The sequence below is a fragment of the Gallinula chloropus genome, assembly GCF_964237585.1.
Source record: "Gallinula chloropus genome assembly, chromosome: 4".
NCBI lineage: Eukaryota > Metazoa > Chordata > Aves > Gruiformes > Rallidae > Gallinula > Gallinula chloropus.
Genome location: NC_140088.1, coordinates 52,971,290 through 52,994,572, shown reverse-complemented (window position 1 = coordinate 52,994,572; position 23,283 = coordinate 52,971,290). Strand labels below are relative to the sequence as shown.

The following is a 23,283-nucleotide window of genomic DNA, read 5'->3' as shown; positions in this document are numbered from 1 at the left end:
TGGTTTACCTGCTATTTGGATTTAGTGCAGAAACCCTATTCCAATATTTTTCTCATGCAACTGCTGGATTAAAATAATACTCTCATTTAACATCAAAATGGATTTCTAATAATGTTTTCTTCAAATTTAACCTTAAAATCTGGTTTTAAAAGTCGAATTTTCAAAGGTTAAAAACATTTACACAGCAAGATTCTCCCCTTTGCAGACCCCCTAATGGCTTCCTGTGTCTGATAATTGGCAGAAACAGACCACATTTCTCCTTCTTTGTTATTTTAACCTGAGAAATTTCTTAAATGCATCTTAATTGGCTTTGATATTTGGCAATATTACTTTAGTTACACAGCAAAGTACAATTTCTCACTCTTGACAGAGACCCATCTTTCACTGCTTAGCCCAAAAGACACTCTCACAAACAGGAGTTACATGGCCATAAATTTGCTCCCGTGAATAGCAGGCCCTTTTGGCAAGTTAAACCTTGTTAGTAATATCATCATAGCACTAACCTCAGCATGTCAAGTTCCCATCAGCTGTTTAATTCCTAGTATTGTGCGCTTTGAAAATATTTACTTTGGCATGTTGCACTTCGTAGCATAGAGAAATTGATTTGTGTGTGTGTGTGCTTGCTCTGTGGCTTACAAAATCTGTCTTTTCTCTGTTGTATTTATTCAAGCCCTTTCTCTTGTCACGTTACCTCCCTTTCTCATAACTGCAACAACAAAACAAGTCATAAAAGCAGATAAATATATTTAAAATGTGAGGTCTAAAAGAATTTGGGGAAAAACATATGGTCTTGAAAACTCTCTTAGTTCATGAATGAGGTTGTAAAACAACCCCCATCTTTTAATATAGTATTTTAAGTTTACTTATATATGATTTCAAACCTTCCAATGTTCAGTGTTTCACTACGTTTAAATGTGCTAATCACAATTTAAACAAACAAAATTAAAATTTAAAATTTATTGGGCTTCCTCCCAATATATATAAAACCAACACTGTCCAAAGAAACAATGAAAAACCACTTAAAAAAGACATTTAACTTGCAACAGAATATAACTTCTTTTGCGTGTTAAATAATTTGCTTATTACAAATTCTTGCACTTCCGTTTTACTTGAACTTATCTGATTTTCAAGCAAACCACGATTTCTTCCCAGTTACCAGTCCTGTCAGGCTAAAATTCAAGAGAATGTATTTATATAAACTGAGTTTTCTTTGCTTTATAGTCAGCCTATTAACAACTACTACACTAATCTTGGGTACCAATAAAGTGCCTGATTTGAAAGGTGCAGAAGTCACACATCCCAAGCAATGGCTGGGGTTTTACTTGTTTCTGTGCAACTCTGGTCATTACTGTACTGAAGTTGAATATTCAAGTGTTTCAGTTTTCAACTTCTCTGCAAACTATCTTTAAAAGAATGTTACAGGAGATTACTACAGAATACAATGTGGACAGATATATACAGCTAATACATGTCAACCTTTTATTCTATTGTAATTTGTTGGCATTTTTTATTCCAAAAGAGGAAAACCAAGACTTTGTATTTTCTTAAATGCATTCATATTCCAATTTTTTTCAATTCTCCATCCAATTAAAAAAAAAATGTTCTGAAAAATAGGGAGCTAAACTGTACATACATTGTTAACCTATTGTGAAACTGTATTCTGCGTATCAGCGCTGAGTGCACTTCAAAAAAGACCCCTGTTGAAATATTTCCAACAGGTCTTCATAGCACCATATAATCTGCTGTTGATTTAACCACTTAGAAACAGACTCTTTGTGCCACTGCTTCTAGAGAAAAAATACTAGATTTTTATTTCCTATAGCATTCTAAACAAGAACAATCTAGAAGAAAAAGTTTACATTATCTAACTGAGTATGTGTAAACAATTAATTGGCAGACACTCCATTTTCACTTACTTCAGTTTTGTAAAATTGATCAATGAATTTGCTACATGATTCTTCTGGAATGGCACAGTTTAGTTCAGTAGCAGGAAAACCTCATGGACACACTGAATGATGCAAACACGTGTGTCAGTCTTCACTGAACTTTGGAAGTCTCCTTCTGCAAGGCTAGATGCCACCTGCCCCTTCTATTACAGCTCATTTTCAAGCCATAGTAGAGAAAATCCGTGAGACATACAAGAGGCTGAGCCTGGCAAAGCCACAGTACAACACAGTAGGAATAGCAAGGGAATGAGGAAGGTATGTGGAATAAACTAGAAACACACGAAACACAAGTGAGCATCTTAGCCCTACAGGAAATCTTACATTCTTCCAATATTTAGATCAGTATTTAGATTTCAATATTTCAATATTTAGATGTGTTTTCAACTGATACACAATTCAGAATTTATTCAAAATTAAAGGAATACATAGTGTGATATAACACGAAGCACATGAACCATTCATGTACCAACAAACGGCGTCATTGTTTTTCTTCTCCAGAGGTAAAGCTGAAGCAAGTGTGTCAGAACAGCATTTGGCTGAAATGAAAGTAATGCTGGTACTTTACTGTTTTTGATACCCGTTACCCACAACAGTCAAAGTCAGTGACCATGTTCTCAATGCTGCCAGAAGTTTGTTTTCCAAATATGAGTTCCAGTAAACGGAAGTACGAATAAGATCAGTTTGAACACATTATGAAGATTTTTTAAACTGCGTATTTCTGAAGAAAGCGGTCAAATGCATCATAAATTGCTTGTCTAAAACAAGAAAAAAGAAGATAATTTGGGGAAGGGCAGATACAAGTGGTCTATTTTCATATATTTACAAAGCTATCATCAAAATTTCAAAATGGCATTCAATAAAATGTGGTATTAGGTAGTCTTTCACTTATTTCTGGGATTCCTTCCTCAACCCAGTAATATACCTGTATTTCAGCAGTAAGTCGGACTGTACCAACTTTAACACTAGTGCAAATAAAAATAAATAAATAAAACAAAGCTGAATTTTTAAAGAGCAAAAAGCTAGTGTTTAGCATACCCTGACCCAGAATATTGCTATTGCTTTTGTTATTGCTTTGACTTCCTTTCCTTTCAAAATTAACAGCACAAGTATTTAACTTTTTAAAAATAAGGAACTGATTTATATAACTGATTTATATTAACTGTCTTCAGAAAGTCATCACCTAATATAACCGAGGCAAGAATTCGTGCAAATGCTGCTCAGTTGCAGTCAAGCTTATATTTTAATTCTCATCTTAAATTGTGTGGGTTTTTTATTTCTCAGAAAACATTCTGCAAAAAGACAACAGATCACAGAATCACAAGGTTGGAAGAGACCTTTGAAGATCATCGAGTCCAACCATTCCCATCCTATGCTAAGCCATATCCCTAAGTACCTCATCTACCAGTCTTTTAAACACATCCAGGGAAGGTGACTCAACCACCTCCCTGGGCCCTGACAACTCTTCCAGTGAAGAATTTTTTTCCCTAACATCTAATCTCAACCTGCCCTGGCACAGCTTCATGCCATTTCCCCTTCTTCTATCTCCTGTCACCTGGCTGAAGAGACCATCACCCACCGCTCTACAACCTCCCTTCGGGTAGTTGTAGGTGGTGATAAGGTCTCCCCTCAGCCTCCTCTTCTCCAGGATAAACATCCCTCAGCTGGTCCTCATATGATTTGTCCTCCAGCCCCTTCACCAGCCTGGTTGCCCTTCTCTGCACTTGCTCAAGGACCTCAATGTCCCTCTTATGGTGGGGAGCCCAGAACTGCACACAGTACTCGAGGTGTGGCCTCACCAATGCCGAGTACAGGGGCACAATTACCACCCTAGACCTACTGGCCACACTGGTTTTGATACAAGCCAAGATGCATTTGGCCTTCTTGGCTGCCCAGGCACACTGCTGGCTCATATTCAGCCTGCAGTCAACCAACACCCCCAGGTCCTTCTCTTCCTGACAGCTCTCCAGCCAACCTCCCCCAAGCCTGTAGTGCTGCATGGGGTTGTTACATCCCATGTGCAGCACTCTACACTTGGCCATGTTAAACTTCATCCCATTGGTCTCAGCCCATCAGTCCAGTCTGTTCAGATCCCTCTGAAGAGCCTCCCTACCCTCAGGCAGATCAATGCTTCCTCCTAGTTTAGTGTTATCTGCAAACTTACTGAGGGAGCATTCAATCCCTTCATCGAGGTCATTGAAAAAGATGTTGAATAAGACTGGACCCAGGACTGAGCCCTGGGGGACGCCACTCGTGACCGGCCTCCAGCTGGATTTGGTTCCATTCACCACCACCCTTTGGGCCCGTCCATCCAGCCAGTTTTTAACCCAGCTGAGGGTCCACCTGTTAAGGCCAGTGGCAGCCAGTTTCTCAGTCAGAATGCTGTGAGAAACCGTGTCAAAGGCATTACTGAAGGCCGGGTAGACCACATCCACAGCCTTCCCCTTGTCCATTAAGCGGGTCACCTTGTCATAGAAGGGGATCAGGTTAGTTTGACAGGATCTACCTTTTGTAAACATGTGTTGACTAGGCCTGAACCCCTGGCCATCACACATGTGCTGCGTGACAGCTCCCAAGATGACCCTCTCCATCATCTTCCCTGGGACTGAGGTCAGACTGACAGGCCTGTAGTTCCCTGGATCCTCCTTCCGGCCCTTCTTATGTATGGGGGTAACATCTGCCAACTTCCCCAGTCTGCCAGGATTGCTGATAGATGATGGAAAGGGGTTTGGCTAGCACATCTGCCAGTTCTCTCAGCACCCTCGGGTGAATCCCATCTGGCCCCAATGTCTTGTTAGTATCTAACTGGCCAAGTAGGTCGGTAATAATTTCCTCCTTAACCATGGGAATTTTGCTATTCCTCCCCTCTCTGTCAGCCAGTTCCTGAGGATGAGTACTCAGGGAATACCCATCTTTACTATTATAGACTGAGGTAAAGAAGGAATTAAGGACCTCAGCCTTGTCCTAATCTCTTGTCACTAATGTTCCCTCTGCATCCAATAAGGACTGGAGATTCTCCTTGACCCTCCTCTTACTGTTAATGTACCTATAGAAGGACATTTTATTATCTTTTACAGAACTGGCCAGTCTGAGTTCCAGTTCAGCTTTAGCCCTTCTGACTTTCTCCCTACATGATCTCACTATAGTTGTCCCAAGACACCTGCCCCTTCTTCCAAAGCTCCTATTTTTCCCTCTTTTCCCGAAGATCTTCCTGGATCTCCCTACTCAGCCAAGCTGGCTTCCTTCCTCGACAACTCCTCTTCCAACAGACTAGGACAGCCTGTTCTTGTGCTGCCAAGGTTTCCTTCTTGAGAAGCAACCAACCCTCTTGGGCTCCTCTGCCCTCAAGGGCATGGAATCCCATGGAATCTTACTGAGCAGCTTTCTGAACAGACCAAAGTCAGCCCTACGGAAGTCCAAGGTGCTTGTTCTGGTGTCTCCCTTTCTCACTTCTCCCAGTACTAAGAATTCTATCAACTCATGATCACTATGCCCCAGGTGTCCTCCAACCTTCACATCCCCCACTAGGCCTTCTCTGTTTACAAACAACAAGTCCAGCAGGGCACCTTCCCTGGTCGGTTCATTCACCAGCTGGGTCAGGAAGTTGTCTTCCAAACACTCCAGTCATCTGCTAGACTGCTTCCTCCCTGCTGTGTTGTACCACCAGGAGACATCTGGTAAATTGAAGTCCCCAATAAGGATGAGGGCTGGTGATCGTGAGACTTCTCCCAGTTGTTTAAAAACCAATTCATCAGCTTCCTCCTCCTGATCAGGTGGTCCTGATCAGATGTGCAGTAACATATGGGCTCATTGCTTAACAATGTTTTCTAGTGTCCAGTGAGCAAAATAAGAACTTTTATAGGAAAACAAGAGTGAGAAGGTTCATTCTCTTACCTTTGGCTTACTAGCAATCCTATATTCCACTTCATCTTTGCTCATAAAATAAAAATGCTGACATTCTCTTTTATATTATTAGAAATCTGATAAACCATTGTCTAGAGCAGTATTTGGTATTTGTTGCTTTAAAGTAATTATAAACTTGCTTTTGGAAGAAAAAATATGTGTCTCAAAATTATGGTTTTAAGCTCTCAGCTATTTTTAAACTTTCCTGTTTACCTTACCTAAAAAGTCCTTGTTTGAAGAGGTAGGCACTGACATGACCTCCATCCAGATACCTGATTTCACACCCGGGCCAGATTTCTTGAAGACTGCGTACCCCAGTTCGAGGAATATATGCATCCTCCTTAGCTTGCACAACTATGATTAAACTTGGGTCAACTGGAACTAAAGAAAAAACAAAGCAACATTGAATTCATGTAGGGTAAAGAATCAAAACACATCAGATTAGATTTCTGTTGTAAAAATGCTGTTTCTTAAAAAACCAAAATTATTCAAAAAGTCTCCAGCAGAATGAATCTGGTTTTTGGTATTACAGTGGTGAGGCCATCAGGAGAACACCAAACTCACTGGTCCCCTTCCCTCCCTTAAAGCAGAAAACTTCACAAGTCTTTGAGGAATGATAGGAGAACTGTCTTTCCTCTTATCAGCAAAACTCTACAGCATTTAGGTCAGTTCCAGCAGATCTTTTTTTCAGTGAAAAGAACTAAGAGACGTCTAAAATACAACTGAGTAGAAGTGTCTTTTTGTCCTCAATGAGGGGAAAAAAGACTACCAGATGAGAGGTCAGACAAAGTGCAGTGTATGTTCACTTTTCTGTTTCTTACACATTGTAGTTACAACATTAAAAGCATATATTGTTATATAATATTGATTGCTCATAAACAGAACTGCACCAATCAGATTACTGTCTGTCATGGTTTTACGCCGGCTGAGAGACGAGATCCACGCAGCTGCCTGCTCTTTAAAGGAAAAGAGCGGGGCGGGGGGGGGGGGGGGTAAGGTAAGGGAAAGGAAAAGGAAGGGGCAAATAACAACCCCAAAACGAAGAAACTAAAAGGCCCGTGGGTTGGGATAAGGATAGTTTACTAAGATAACAGAAAGATAAAATATAACAATGCTAACAGGACTTTAGAGCAAAAAATATATGAAGCTGTTGATACACAATGCAGTTTCTCACCGAACCCACAACTCGGTCCGTGCCACCCAGAGCCGTCCCAGAACTCGACTGTCCCCCAAGAACCGCACGTCCCGGAGCCGCCCCTGCTCCTCTTCCCATCAGCCCCCCATTGTACCAGGCAGGACGTTATTGGCATGGAATACTCTCTTTGGCCAGTTTGGGTCACCTGTCCTGGCTTCGCCCATCTTTTCTCTAGCTAGAGAAATACGAAGAGCTGAGAAAGTCCTTGACTGTCTGACAGCCACTAAAAACATCAGGGTGTTATCAGCACTGCTTTCATTTTAACTCTCAAACACAGCATTCCATCTGCTGCTACAAAAGAAGTTAACTCCATCCTGACCGAAACCAGGACACTCTCTAACAGATACAACACCAATATGATGTTGAGCAAAATGTCAGCAAAATGATACTGATCACAGAAGGTTCTCTCTTTACAAAAAAATACAGATAGCAGTGACCTGCCTAAAATTTGACAATGGGGTGTCACAAATAATTCAGACCCTCTTATATATACTAGATCATGCATAGAGTGTATGTAATGCTAAGAGAGATTCTTCCATTCAATTGTCAATGAAATCCGAACATTAGGCAGATTTTCTGAAACTCCTCTCTAGACATACTCCGAAGATGCCCTGGCAGGGGATGCAAAGTCTCCCAGAGCATGAAGAAACCTGGAAGACAACTGACAAAAAGGACTAGATCACTTTGACAAGTGCATTAGGATCACAGATCCTCTTAAGTTTCAAGAAAGGTCAATGCTTTAACGAAGTGACACCTGGATAAGTGTCTAGATAGACAAGAATGCCTGCACTTAGAATACCAGCTTACTGAGTTTTTTCTGTATACTGAAATGACTTTAAAGGTTTAAGGAAAACACATCACTAGTCCTTCTTACAAAATTTCCCTAGCTCGCAGTGATCTGTGATGTGGTCCAAGCCAAAGAATCTATGCTAGTGTAGAAACCTTTGGGTTGTTTTTTTTTGTTTTACATTTGCCAATGGAGTACTGAAAGCCCGAGTTAAATGAGGTGGCACAGGGTCTTAGTATCAAGAATATTTTGACATTCAAAGACAGCTCTGTCAGAAACCTGTTTGAAGTCAGAGTATGTTCTGGGACATTTTCAAGTCCTCATAAACAACATGCACAGTTGAACCATTTTGTTTTAATAGACTACCACAAAAGCAATTCCACGCCCCCACTCCAGCAAAACCCTTTCAAACAGCTCAGGAAGAAATCGCTTGTTTGCATTACGTGCAAGTGGGCCCATGAAAGGATTTCTCCTAGATGCCAAGAAACAAAGGTTCATCAGATTTGAGGCTCACTGGGCAACAGCTCCCTCTTTATGCTATACCTGTCCTGGGAAACACCATGTTCACCAGATCACACTGTCCCAGAAGGACATCTCTGCATTTTTACTGGTCACACTTGTGTGAAAGTGTCATTCAAACCTGGGTTCTCAGCTATGCAGGTAGCTTTCCATCTGAAGTCAGTATCAGATTTCTGCTTTACAAGATTTACTTGAATCTGCATGGAAAACCTTATTATCAGATTAATTAGGTCTAAGATATTACTCGCACCACACAGATATATTGTTCTTTTAAATGATACAGCTTTGCACTAACTCATACCTGAAAAAAAATGAGCAAAGATACTAAAAGGCAAAGCTTTAGTTCACTTTAGGGTTAGCTGCCCATTAAAGAGAAACAGAAAAATAACTGGAAAATGGAGCAGTAAATAGATGCTACTGAGTAACACTCAGGGTATTTTCATATTTCAGCTAGGGTGCCAGTGAAGAATGAAGAATGAAGAAAATACCTTTCCTTCCATCATATTTTATTCAGTTTTCCAAACTGCACATTAAAACAAAGAAATACATACCTGAGAAGTTAGCTACGTGAGTACATTCATCCATTACCCCCTTCATGAACCTTAAGGATTCTCTCTGTAAAGTGTCACTCCTTCTTTTATTTATCCTGTGTCCTTGGGGGCTGGTTAGGTTTTTATTGCTGTTGCTACTGGTTGAAAACGTTTGATTTATGCACTGCATTTTAGGAGTATCTTGTATTAAGAGTCTTTCTGATGAGGCACTTAGAGTACTTCTGTTTGTGGCAAAGCTGTGAACAGCTTCTGTAGCTACAGTGTTGTTTGAGGAAGCAAGATCGAACATTGTGGAAGTCATGTCCATATCCTCCAGGCTGTTCACACTGTCAGGGAAGTTTTTAACAAAGTCTTGTCCCATCTTAAAAGAATCCGTCTAAACAAAGACAAGAGGTCATTTAGTAAAGGTTTCTCCTTTAAACCGTCAGTTAATCTTATTCTTAAGATCAATTCAGTATTAAAAAATAAAAAAAAGGGAAAATATACACACAGCACTACTCACAGTACTTGTCATTTTCAGCCTGCACGTCACTCAAATCCTGATCATCATAACCTCTTGAAAATTTCATTTTACATTTCTGTCAGCTTAAAATATGCAGGAAGTAGCATATATAGTAGCTCATGGTAAAATTGGGTGTAAGCCTATGTTAGTCTTTGAATTTAGAACTGCTGTTGTTTAAGTTTAAATTTCTGGGTAATAAACATATGTGATCAGGTCTAACATTGGGTTTAGGACAGAAAAAATCTATTGCTTCTAAATACTAGGAAGACACAAGATGAGAATCTCAAAATGTTTCTTCTTGTCACAGGATCACAGAATTACAAGGTTGGAAAAGACCTTTAAGATCATCAAGTCCAACTGTTCCTGTTCTATGCTAAACCATATCCCTGAGTACCCGATCCACCCTTTTTTAAACATATCCAGGGATGCTGACTCAACCCCCTCCCTGGGCAACCTATTCCAGTGCCTGATAACTCTTTCAGTGAAATTTTTTTTCCTAACATCTAATCTGACCTGATGTTCATTTTCTTCAATGTCCCTTTTTACTTAAAAATGGCAAACACCTAGGTAACTATCTCCACCTCAGCCCCTCTTCTCCTATCCTAAGACATTTGAAAAAGGAGTGTCACAAAGCAAAGAATCTTAGGAAAAGCATTATTTATCAGAATTGACTAGATGACGGTGTTGCAATATATAAACAATTCCCTAAAAGTTATCATTCTGATCTAAAAGAACAGTGAATCAATGAAATCTTTCTTAGGATGAGTCTTTCAACCCTGGTAAAAGAAAAAAAAAGTCAAGAAGGAAGCAAAAATAAAATATGCAGACAATAAATTCTAATTAATAAGGAGCAATAATCTAATTATAAAAGCTCTACCTCATGTTTATCTCAACTGCCTGTGCAACAAGTCTAAAGCTGAGGGATAGCTAGCATCACACAAAGAAACAGAAAGACCTAGCACTCTAAACAAATTGGAAATGTAATTTCATGTTGCTGCATATCAAAAATATCCTACAGCATACAATATTTGGGAGTAATTACTTTAAAGGTCAGTAAATCGTGAGTATATATTTACACTTTTCCAGACTATAAAGCCAGTTACTGCGAAATAATATCTGCAGTTTCAATGTTTTGGTTGAATTAATTTTATGTTGCAGATTACAGTAAAGTATGGTCACAGAAAATACCTGTAACAAGGGCTATACCTAACACACATTATGCAACCAAAGTATTACTTTCTGGCTTTCAGAAGGTTTTCCTTCAAAAGTTAAATTTATCCAGAGCATAAGAAAAAAAACAGGCAAATTTGTTTCAGCTAACAAATGGCTACTTTCACTGGAAGTAAAAAGAAGTTACATTATTTGTAAGATCTTCACATCTAAATATTAGGAGAGGGGGAAAATAAACTATACTTACTCCACAGTATTCCAGCATTTGAATGATTTCCTCTTCATAAACAGTTTGAGTAAAATACTGTTTCTCTAGCTCTCTCCAGTTCACTGCCTTGCTCAGCACACCCTGAGATTATAAACACACGTGACCAGCACATAAGTAAAAGCCAGAGGTCACTCTAAAATAATGATATACAGAGAAAATTAATCTGTCCTTTCTTCTCTGTGACTTGATTTTTCTAGTGAAATTCTGCCTACGTTTCCAGACAACCGTTACAACTCTTGTAATCAAAGCACAAACATTTATTATAACACAGGACAGGAAAAATAGGAGGAAGAAAAAAATAAGAAAAAATGTATGTTCATTACCGTAGTAAAGACTGCAGAAGCTGTTGACCAGGAAAGACATGGAATCAAGGGCAATGGTTTAGGCCAGTTTGTCACTGCCAGTGAAGCCATCTAGAATCAAAGGCATTCATTATGCATTTTAATATTGACTTCACAACATGGTAAAAAGGATTCAATTTGTTTGTTTACACAGTATCAAACAAATACGGAGTGACAAAGCAGGTAAGGACTGTGGCAGTTGGCCATACTTTCACCTATTTAAAAGATACTGCCTATTGTGATTTCCCTAGTAATATTGCTTCTGTTCTTTAAAGTTCAAATTATTACTTTTACATCAGTTCTCTGACCACATTTTTGTGAATATTCCAGAAAAAAACAAAGCAACAAAGCTCAACATAAAGAAGTTCCCTATATGGTATGTTCTTGACAAGTTTTATTTACCCAACAACAGTGTTTTATTTCCCCAATTTTAAATTGTACCAGAAGTCCCATAAGTCAGGGCTAGCCAAAAACATATACACCCACACTAAGAAAAAAATTTTCAAAGGAGTATCCAAAACTCATTCACTCAGATAGTGCCTCCTTCTATACCCATGATGTATAATGGCCACTGGTATAGCATAGAGAACTCAGTTATTTTCATCAAATGCTGTGTAAATGTTAAGCATCCTGCATGGTTAGTGGTGCATACACCAGTTTGAGAATTCCAATCCAACTTACAAATAAAACAGGAAAGATGCATTTAACATAAGAGTTGTTGTTTCAGCAGAATAATGTTTATATAAATGAAAGGTGCTTTGTACATCTATGACATTTAGAGTTATAAAATTATGCTTTAGGGGAAAATTATTTTCCTTTCAGTAGACACTACCATTACCAACACTGCTTGCTTAGTTCCTCACAACAAAGAAGCAAGGATCAGCAAAACAGAAGTATGTTGTTTTAATAAGCTTTGTACCTATGTCTCACAAGAAAATTATTACCCGTAAACACACAAGGAGTAATATTTTAACTGTGTATTAGTCTTTCAAGCATCTTAACTAATACACTGCTGGTTTAGTTTGAATATGCACAGTGTCATACACAAAATGGTATCTACCTCACCACAGAAATCTTCTCTAATCAACAGCAATGACTGAGGAAAATGAGATGAGTTGAAAACAGAGCTGACACCGAAAATCACCTCAATTACACCATGCCTATAACAAGGAGGCATCTCACACAACCCATTCAAACACAAAAGTTTAAGCAAGAAGAATGGAGGAAGAAAGGGAGAGCTATCAATTGATCAGTACGGTCCTTCTTTCAGAAAACATTTTACACCGCCCCATTATTACATGAGAAGCTTATATTAATATCAAACTTGTCAGGAGATGGCTGACAAAGGGCTTTATGATTTTTCAGTATTTATTGAGGATTATACCTATTCAGCACCACAAAACTCAAGATTTTGTTTATTTTACAGTACTTCTGAGAAGAGCACTATAAAGCATATTATGCTAAATGATCAAATGAGAAGTTAAACCAAAAACAACTGAATAGAAAATATAAAGCTTACATGTCCACCCATGGATATTCCAGTCATCCCTAGTGGTCCATAGCCTTCTCTCTCTAGCCAGTGCAAAAGAGCTGCCGATTCTAGAACAAGAGCTCCTCCCATCACAAACAGGTCCGAGACATTTTTTAAACATGACCGTCTTTTCTCCCCAGAAAAAGGAAAATATAGGATTTATTTTCTAAGATCAGATTTTTACATTTCTCATCATCCTATACATACTGTTATACAAAGCCTGATCAACACTCCCAGAGAATTTTGGAGCTGAACTCCTGTTGATTCAACAGGAAAAAAAGCAAGTCCAGATTCTCTGGTACTTTGACTTTTTCATCTGAATGAGGACTAGGAATATACACCTGCTAAGCTTCTAATGTATTATCACTGGTAGCCTGGTCTTCTTGAAACAGGTATTACCAACATTAGAATCTTGTTAGTAGTTATCTTCTGCCCTGTAAAGTTTTGAGGGACCTCGCAGAAATAGAATCAAAGTGGTACAGTCCTAGACATACACTATCTCATTTGCAGAAACAATCCTTTTTTCTTTTATTTTTTTTCTCTCTTTATTTACCTGTTTTACATCATTGAAAAATTGCACACAACATTTGAAGAGCAATCAGTGTGTCAGCTTTGGAAGCACTCATCAGTGTCACTGTAAGACTGAAATTGTAAAGCGGGAAGTTTGTCACGGTACTGAGAAATTCATGCAGTGTACTGCAAAGCATTAAAACACACAAGAAACAAAAAAAATAGTAGGAAGCTATTCAACTGAACCATCAGAGAGGGACTCTAAAACATGAAGGAAAAATAAAAAAAATATTTTACAGAGCATTTAATAAACCTCTAATTTGGGGAGGGGGGCTGTGTATTTTTAGTATCACACAGCCAGGTTCCAAGCGGCTACTGGCCTCTTCTGCAGCACACAATCACATCTGAAATGCTGAAGCACAGGCACAAAGCTGGGCACACCACAGGAGAAATGAACACAGCTGCTGCAGGTCAGTATTTATAGGCTAATGTCATTCTTTCTACAGCTTTGTTATGACATTCCTCAACCCTCTCCAGCTGCTGTATTTATTAAACACTTACTAGCACATTAACTAAACCACTGCTACTGCTCTGTGACCTTGTATTGAAGATTGACAATTACTGGATGGGGTATTCCCCTTCCACAGAATCATTCCATACATGGTGCACACACTGATCTGTCAAGCTGGACAACTGATAATGGAATTAGAAACATCCTCACCAAAACATTTAATTTATTCGTCTGCATCAGATCCTCAGCAAGTGGGGGAAAAAAGCCACCAATAGATATACTCCAGCACACACTTTCCTATAATCTTACACTTCAAAATGCAATAATATATATATATATGTATGTGTTTAAACAGTTTTCCTATTTAAAAAAAAATTGACATAATCTCGGTAATGGTAAATGTAATGATTTTTTTTTTTAAAAAGTGACTCATGTCAAAATAAATAAAATTCAGCATCTACTTTGGGGAAAAAAAAAACAACAACAAACCCTAAAAGCTATTCTTATAATTAAAAAAAATTCTCCCTAAAAATTTTTCTTAAGCTTTTAGATTTGGAAATCTAAATGCTGACATCTAAATAAAATCTAGAAAATCTAAAGTCCTGCAGTGTGAGGCAGTGCTCCTGGTGAAGTCCTAACAGAATGATCACATTTTAGAATTTCAGCTTTCAAAATAAATAACCTTCAATGCGTCTCCTACTCATGTTAAATGTCCAAGTTGGAATAAAAAGGATTAAAACATCCGTTCATATTTGGTCTTTAAGAAATATTGGTAGACTAAAGCTACAGTTTTGCCTCAGACACATATCCTGTTGAATTCTGTTTCTAGTCCAGTAATACAGGAAAATATGAAAAACAAAAACCAGGACTACCTAATTAGGCTTCTAAAGTCACATTTAAGAAGCTGACTGAGGGAGCCAAGTCCTGTAAAATACTGAATACTGCATATTTTCCACTGACTAACAAATAAGCAACACCAAGTTGATTTACACTTCTGACTGTGGTCCCCTTAAAACATGTTGGAAAAGCAAAATCTTAGCAATTATAACAGGCAATTATGCTATCTGAACCAAGATTATTCATAATTGATTGACATACAACTGCAGCATTTGTACACGAAGAACTGTGCATCAGAAAAGTAAACTGATGCTTGCACTCACACTCATCTCTCACTATATGACAAGTTCATCCTATGCACACTCTCCTGATCACTGTGATCTCTTAACACAAAAGATGACAAAGCAGCCTAGTAAAGGGCAGACAAATTCACATCAGCAAGTTACAAGTGGGCCATGCTTGAGATTTTTTTTTCTTAGTAAGCTATCAAAGTGTATACTACTTCAAGCTTTTTGAGGAGAAAAGAAAATAAAAGAGGGGTATTTTGAAAAGACAGTATCCATGAGTGTAATGGTAATACTTACAATTGATCCTTAGGTTTTCTACAGCCATGTAGAAGACTCAAGTTAAAGAAAGTAAAAAAGTTTTATTAAAAAAACCCTGGCAATTAATAATAAAATAATGATAATAAATTAAAAATTAAACAAAATAATAAGTAATAATAAAATTAAAATATCATATACATAAAGAGCACACATGAATTAAATTTTGGATTTTCAAATGTTTAACTTGAGTATGTAGCTTGCAATGTATGATTTCACTTTTGTCAGGCATATGAGTAGGAAGAAAGTGTAACCAGAGATCCTATTTAATCAAATGGTAACTCTTATAGAAGTTGCTGATGAGTTGACGACAGGACAGAACTTAACTTTTTCTTTAAAAACAAATCTTAACTGGAGGCAGCAAGTTTCTCAAGAGTACCTGAGGTAGCAGAAGTTTGCATCTGAGAAGGGAAGGCAGGAAAAGCAACTTTTTTTTCCTGTCTCTAACATGTTCAGAAGTCACACTGTGATTTAAAATGAACAAACAGTTTTTGCTCTGCCATGGCTAAAGGAATCAGATCAGTTCTTTAATCAGTACACAGATTCATATCAGAACTTTAATGACTGCATTAAGAAGCTTATAGAAGACACTTTAAAAAATCAGAAAGTCAATACTTGGCGTAAAAGTAGCTTATTACATTAACTGTGTACCACATTATGTTTCATGCACTGGTCATACTTTGCTCTTTGCTTCTCTCCACTGAAAATTCCACTGGAAATTAATCCACAAAGTAGATATACCAGTGTGATAAGTCTCTTCTGAAGAGAATGCTGAGAATGAGTATCTTGGTTTCCGCAAAAGGATATAGTAAGGATTTTCGAGCAATAAGGAAGCCATACCGGCTTCTTTAATCATTGGGCGTGCCATTAATGTGCGTCTCCTCCAGAAGTGCTGAAGATAAGATGTATGAACATATATTAAGATAAAATCTGATTATTTTATTTCATGATAACAACCAATTTTACATACTCACATGATCTCCCGTGCCTGCTAAATGAATGCAAACAGGTCTGTGCTTGCTATTCCATCTTCTGGGTATGATGAACTGAAATCTACGAGAATCAAAAACCCAGTTTAGCAAAGTAAGTATATCTTCTTTATAAGATATGCCAGAGAAATTAATCTTTATTAAAAAGACACAATTAAGTATTTTCGCAATCCATGCAGGCAAATTGCCAGTGATTCAGCAGTATCATTTTTCATAAACACATCCAACAAAGGAAGGAATCCAAAAGTAGGATAGAATAAATGCCAAACAAGAAAAGGAGCCAAGCTGAAAGATCATCTTCCTAAAAAAAGAACACTACCTCATCATCACAATTGAAATTCTGCAGAGTGGAGAAATAGACCTTCAGATGAAGAGCAGCCTAAGCAAGTATGACTCGCTCTCCTAGGCAGCACTGCTATTTTTCTCCTGAGGGCACAACAGCCCTAAAGACTAAGATGAGCAATGTATTTAAATTTAAAAATAAAATAAAATTTAAAAAGCCAAAAACCCAACCCTGTTCTACACACCCAACATCAATCACTTAGTGTCTTCTGCTGCTACTGAAGTTATTTAGTCTAAATACTCGGGGCGGGACTGGGCATGGGAGGAAGCGGGGAAGTAACTTCTGAGCCACTGGTATTTTCCCCACAAGATGGAGCACTATTACCTACAACAGAGTTACACACTTTGGAAAAAAAATATTCACACAACCCACAACGATCTTAAGGGAAATTTGTAGAGCGTTTCAAAACTGTAACAATACTCTCTAATAATGTAACAATTAGCATAACTTGATTACAAACTGTAAGAGAACATAGATAAGGAAACAATCAGTATACTGTACTTTCCAGTGTGCTACAGATAGGTCCAATAATGTTGAAACAGTTTCTTCAACCAATAGAGAGGTGAAAGAGAACTGATATTTTGACTGCCAAACTTTCTTTGACATTCCTTAGTGTTACATACTTAAGTACACAGAAAAACACCAACCAGTAATATTGATTAAATTGACACCACTAGTATCAACTTCAGCTGACAAACTTTTATGTTTCATTTTTAAGTTATTAAACAAAGCCTGGGAAAAAAAATCCACTGTGGATGTTTAGCTGGAAACTATAACCAAGCAGAAATTATGCTCCCTTTCCAAACTCCCTCAATGGCAAAACACTCTTAGCATGAAACCAGTAAAAATGCCATTAGGGATCATCCAGCCCCACCTGTGAGGATGCTATTTTATTTTTCCCTTGCCACGTAAGAAAGGCACCAGATTATCTTCCTACAATTAATTAACTTACTACTTATTAATTGAATTAACTACTACAGTAAATATACAATATTTCTTTATTCAATGGGAGGCTGGAATGGTTCCTTCCAAGACAATGTAACATTCCTCTTTCCTATAAATAGCTTCTAATGCTAGGTATAAAACAAGCAATCGCTGTCCTGGCTATAGTACCTTTCATTTCCAGCACCTTGCTTATTTGGGAGCGGGGGGAGGCAAAAATCAAAACAGCAAAAACCAAACATTAACCAAATAATTAAAAAAAAACCCAGACTATTCCATAGCTTTATGCAATATGATTTCTACATTAAAACAAAATGAAACAAAACCCCAGAAACATTTACATACAAACTATCAAAGTAATAAGATTTATTTTCAATTTTGAGATCAAAATCTATTTTAACACATTAGTACAAAACCCAGGTTGGAATATTTTACAGCTAATTTACAATAAATCAGATTCACAATAAAACTACTTTTAGACCATTCTTATTTCTCTGCAGCACTAGTTTCAGAAAGGAAATATCACTTGGCATCTCTTACCTTGCTACAAGTGATTCAACTGGCAGGATACCTGGGACATAATGAGCCAATGGGGAAAGGAAGTGCCCCTCAAGGATTTTACAGTCAGACTGCTCCTCAACCTACAGACATAATGGGATGAAAGCAGAATATTTCATATCAGGATTTAACTTGCTCAGAAAGCAAATCTCTTAAATTAGAAAAAAACTGTTACAGGATAAAAACGTACTTTAAAAAAACCCAAAGCTAAGATCTATTCCAAATATAAGGATAAACATGTCATCACCACAGTCAAAACATTTGTTTCAAATTTTTCTTTTATTAAAGGAATAAACGTAATGCTGTCCCATGTTCAATAACTTCCGTAACTCAAACTAAGTTTTGAGCATTTTTTGAGCTTCAAGATCTGACATCCCACACATCCCCAACTATTTTATTGCTAGAGAAAAAATAAATCTATCTCTACAGCGACTCCTTTAGTTTCCTTCCACTCTCAACTAGTAGCCAACAACATGACCGGTTGCTTTCCCATCCCTTCCAACCCCATTCCACATTCTGGATGTTGCATCCTAATCCTATCCACAGCAGTTCAAATTAAAAAAAAAACCCCAAACTGTTAAAAGTATTTATTTGACTCTAGAACTACTCTTAATTTCTGATGTCCTATTCACACTTTGTAGATTGAATCATCTCTGGGGCAATTACATCTGCACACCTCACTTGGAAGCACAGGGCCTCCTTTTTCAAATCAAGAGTATTTGAGAACTCACAGTACATTCCTTTCTTTCACCTCTACAACCTCACTTCCTCTTTCCTTACAGATAAATCCTAATATTCTTTTCTTGATACAGAGTGACAAGGAACACCTGTGAAGATAGTTAATGCCACCTTGAAGAGTACTGCTTATCAGCAAAAGCTAACCAAATCAGTCACAAGTGCATTCATTACCTCATCTCTATGTACTCCCTAACTCAAGACCACCATTACCAATGCCAGCAGCAATCCATGCTGTTAGAATATCAAACATCAGGGAAATACAGATTCATGTGACATCAAGATTCAACTCTTCTATAACAGCAGCCTGGTAAGTACTAAATTGAATTCACCTTTACATACCAGCAGGAAAATAAATTTAGTTACACGGCATCATCTCTTGCTTTTAAGTACCTTGTCAATGAACACGGGGTAATCTTTAGAAACCAGCGTCTGGCATTTTTCCCTGTTTCCAATAATTTTTCTGAATTCAAATATTCTGTTGAAAGGAAGCAAGTAGAGAAGATTTATCTTTAATCTAACAACATGATATATGTATATCGTATTTTATATATATGTGTATATATATTTATAACTCCTGAATTTTTTTATGTATGAAGTACACCAGAAAGAAAATACAAGTTACAAAGCCAGCTTTGCACTTACAGATTTATATATCTATCCTATGGTAGCCTGATTAGTAGGTTTTCTTTTAAAAAAAAAAAAAAAAATCACACTTCTTGTGATTGTACAGCTCAAATAGTCTTTTACACCTGATATGCTAAAAACATTTTTCAGAGCCATATTAAGACACAGCAAGCTCCTACATTCACACATCTTAGTAGTTAGATAAGAGGCAATAGAGAACTCTGGATGGGTGAAAAGCACGCTGGACTGCCAGCATAAAAACGTAGTTGCCCATGATATGAAGTCTAACTGGAAACAAGTTCCTAGCAGCATTTAAGAAAGTTCATGAATGACACAAACTGGAGGGTGAGGTTGATAGCTGGATGACAGGGCTACCATTCAGAGCAACCTGGATAAGATGGAGGGACAGGACAACAAATATCCTCCTAAGGCTCAACAATAAAACTACAATACCTTGCACTTAGAACAGAACAGCCCTATGCAACAACACAGGCTGGGAACGTCCTAGCAAGGCAGCAGTTCTGCAGGAAAATGCATGGGGTTTCTGGTGAGCTGTAAAGCACTCATTAGCAGCACGCACATCCTTGCAGCTCCGCAGACTACCGGCACACCCTCTGCATTTAGCAAAGGGCAGCCAACAATCCAAGGGAACCACTTGCAGTGCCTAGAGAACAGTAGGCTAAGGGGCAAATCGAGTTGCTTTCTTTTACTACTTAAATGGGCTGCAGAGCCCTACAGAGAAAAGGAAACGAGACACTTCTCTCAGGTGTACAGTAAGAGAACAAGACACTACGACTGCGTGTTGCAACGTAAGAAATTTCCATTGGAACAGGGTGTAAGGCTTTTTTTCCACAGTGGTAGTGGTTAAGCACTGAAAAAAATTTGCCTGGAGAAACTAAGAATAATCTCTATCCTTAAGAGACTTTCAAAACTCAATGAGGTGCTAAGAAATTAGCTTGTTTTCCAGTAAATATGTGACTACATGCTTTGAATGTGGACTATGTGCCCTGAAGATGGGCCTCTCAACCTTAAATACTCTATGCTAGGAACTTGCTCGTTCTTACAGCTAGAAATACATAGATGTTACCTGATGGACTGAAACAAGATTTGTGTGAAAAGTACAGAATAGTATAACAGGAATGATCTGTTCACCTTCCAGGAAAAAAACTCAAAACAAAAGAACACAAAGAAAATCCAGTTTATCACCCTATCAACAATAGCTCTGCTATATGTCCCTTGCTTTTCTCATACAGATCAGCAGGCACATTAAGTACCTCTGTGAAAATAAGGGTAAAGGTACAAGATGTGAGTGTGGACAATAAGCTAACAGAGAGATGTTTTGCCTGACACTAAATCCTCTGATATTGCATTTATGTATTTCCTCTGTAGTTAGGATACTGAAGGCCAAATCTCAATGCGTTGAGGAATTTCAACACACGATAATGAGTTGAGGATGAAGCATTAGGATATCAACCTTCATCACATCAAGTATGTGCACATACAACTTCGGATTACTTCTAGGCAGCGTGGTCTCTAATACCAGTCAGTTAATGCTTGAAGTATATGAAAATTTATTCTAATGGAGCTTCACAAACCCTCAAAAAAATCCCAAAACACTACGACAGATGCTGCTGCTGCTTTCTGGCATGACAGGGCTTGCATACTAGGGAGTGGTACTCCCTCTTGCCACTAGCCAGCGTGAGAACTCAGGAGGAGGCAGCATTCTTTCTTCATCCAGGTGGAGCTGGGCTGCTGGGGAACAGGTCATCTTCTTCCCACTCAGGGGCAATACACAAAACAAATTCTTCCACTTTTCAGGCCAGCAAGCCCACCTCATGCTTTTCACAGCTTTTGATCACATTGACAGGTTTTTTACCCCACTATGAAAAAGGAATAGCCACAGCCAATACCATTATTACTATCAGCAATGCTTCTTCATTGCTGTTTGACATGAGCATGCTTACCCTTACAGACCCCATGCAAGAGAAGGCTATTGCAAAACTAGGTGCAGATTAACAGCAGAATTAGTCAGAAGTTCCCTTACACAGCAATTGTGTTGGGGAGGGGGTGAAGATGGGATGGGAGAGTGGAACTTCACATCTCACTGAGAGCCTAGAACTTTTTGAGAGGGTTTTCATAATGTTAAAATGTCCCATTTAAGATACACACACACAAAATACAGAAATTCTGCAATCAAAAAAAAACCCAATCATATTTTCTGCTCGTTACAACAAAAGTAATGTAAACTTTTTGAAAATTCCACATGCTCATTTTGCAGAGAAGACTGCTAATTAAGAGAAAAATCAACCTAAGACAGACATACGGAGCAAATCAAGTGCCAACTGAAGATGAGACATTGTGAAGCTAACCAGTGTTTCACATGGACTTAAAAACAACCCCCACATAACTCCATTGCTATCCATAGTGAACAAATTTTATTTCAGTAAGTTTTAAAATTTTCTTTATTGATTTTTCAAATACATAAAAATAGCTTATTAAATGCAGATTTATAATTTCCTGTTTAAATATTATATTATGCAATATATATATTCAGTCAATTTTTAAACTTAAATGCGTTTAACCTTCAGGTGTTACACTTAATAGTTTTAAATTATTTGCTGATTTTATTAGCTAAGAGGTATATCTTTAATTTTATTTTCTAGACACCTAAAATGAATGAATTTATTACTTTGGGCTATGGGAGGAACTTCTGATTCCATCTTAACACTTTTAAAGCTCATCATTGTTAAGAAGTTACAGAAAGCTAGCAAGATCCTCTTTAATGTTAAGCACAACAATTCCTCTGCAAAATTTCAGCAAGTTTTGGTTTTGGAGAACACTTTTCAGAGCCATAGCTTGAAGTATGTTATCATATATGCGTAACAGAGAAATGGGATTGGATACATGCATTCTATTAAGAAGAGCCTATTGAAACAGAAGCATTTAGTAAATCCCTTTAAGATTTCTTTTAAGTCTAGTTCCTCCCTTGGTATGCAAACACATGATTTCCTGATCAAAACAAACTAACACTGTTATTTTTTAATTGGAGTATAGTAACAATTGTTCTTCAAGGCTTGTTTTTATATAAAGTATTGTTTATGCTGTTATTTTTTTTTAACAAGTCACCTTTTCAGATCCTCTGGCTTTCCCCATCCTCTAATGAAAAGTTTAGTGAGGAGAAGCTTTCTGTACAGTACATCTAATTTACTCACACCCATTAGCAGCAAACTGACATCTAGAAAAAAGAACAGGTAAAAACAAGGCAGTTAAAAGATTATCTCGAATGACAAGTTCATTGCTTGTATCACAAAGTAGGTTCTTATTATGGCATCTATATTAATAACAAGCTATACTATTATTATTCCAAGTAGTAAACAAAAAGCCATACCATACTTATTTCCAAGGAGGTTAACCTTCACATTCAGGTCTATTCTTTCCATTTAAAACAAAATACAGAAACTGTTAACTCCAGCTTTTTTAGAAAAACGAAATTTAGGAGTAGGAATTTGACATACCTAATACAACCAGAAATTCATTACATCATTTATGACAAGCCAACTTAAGAGGCACATAAGATCACAGAACTAAATCTTCATCCAGTTCTAACTATATTTTACAGGAACCAGTAAAACAAGGAGTGGCCTTGATCTCTGTCCTGTCAATACAGCTATGACAGGAAAAACTTAGCGATCAAAATGCGCTTTCATAAATACATCCCAGATTGGAAGCTTGAAACAATATTTGGTTTTAAACATCTAGAAGACTAGATTTCTAGCTATGCAATCATTTGCTTATGAAAAAAAATAAAGAGGAAAAGAAAGTAGCTCTAGTAATTGATGCAAAGAAAGCTTACTTTTGTAAACTCGTTCATTGGTGACTTAAACATACATCTTAACCCTTATTTTGTCCATTCCTTTCC

At 37.6% G+C, this 23,283-nt stretch overlaps 1 protein-coding gene across 1 annotated transcript; it reads right to left on the bottom strand.

Annotated features, from left to right (window-relative positions):
* Positions 1-1,971: 1,971 nt before the first annotated feature.
* ABHD18 (abhydrolase domain containing 18) lies at positions 1,972-22,784 on the bottom strand. Its single transcript, XM_084263245.1, has 12 exons — positions 22,491-22,784; positions 19,131-19,215; positions 17,985-18,085; positions 16,145-16,223; positions 15,872-16,062; positions 15,153-15,188; positions 12,699-12,837; positions 11,162-11,251; positions 10,818-10,919; positions 8,899-9,274; positions 6,065-6,227; positions 1,972-2,701 (listed from the first exon to the last, which is right to left on the bottom strand). Exons 1-12 carry the CDS (start codon positions 22,580-22,582, stop codon positions 2,650-2,652), a joined length of 1,506 nt encoding a protein of 501 aa, XP_084119371.1. The 5' UTR covers positions 22,583-22,784; the 3' UTR covers positions 1,972-2,649.
* Between the last annotated feature and the right edge of the window lie 499 nt (positions 22,785-23,283).

Bases quoted from the DNA above. Each gene is read 5' to 3' on its own strand.
- ABHD18 (XM_084263245.1), bottom strand. From the start codon at position 22,582: ATGGGTGTGAGTAAATTAGATGTACTGTACAGAAAGCTTCTCCTCACT. The intron at 16,063-16,144 runs GTGAGTATGTAA...TCTTATCTTCAG, and splicing joins TAGCAGGCACGGGAGATCAT to CACTTCTGGAGGAGACGCAC. The intron at 9,275-10,817 runs GTAAGTATAGTT...GTCTTTGTTTAG, and splicing joins AAATGCTGGAATACTGTGGA to ACGGATTCTTTTAAGATGGG.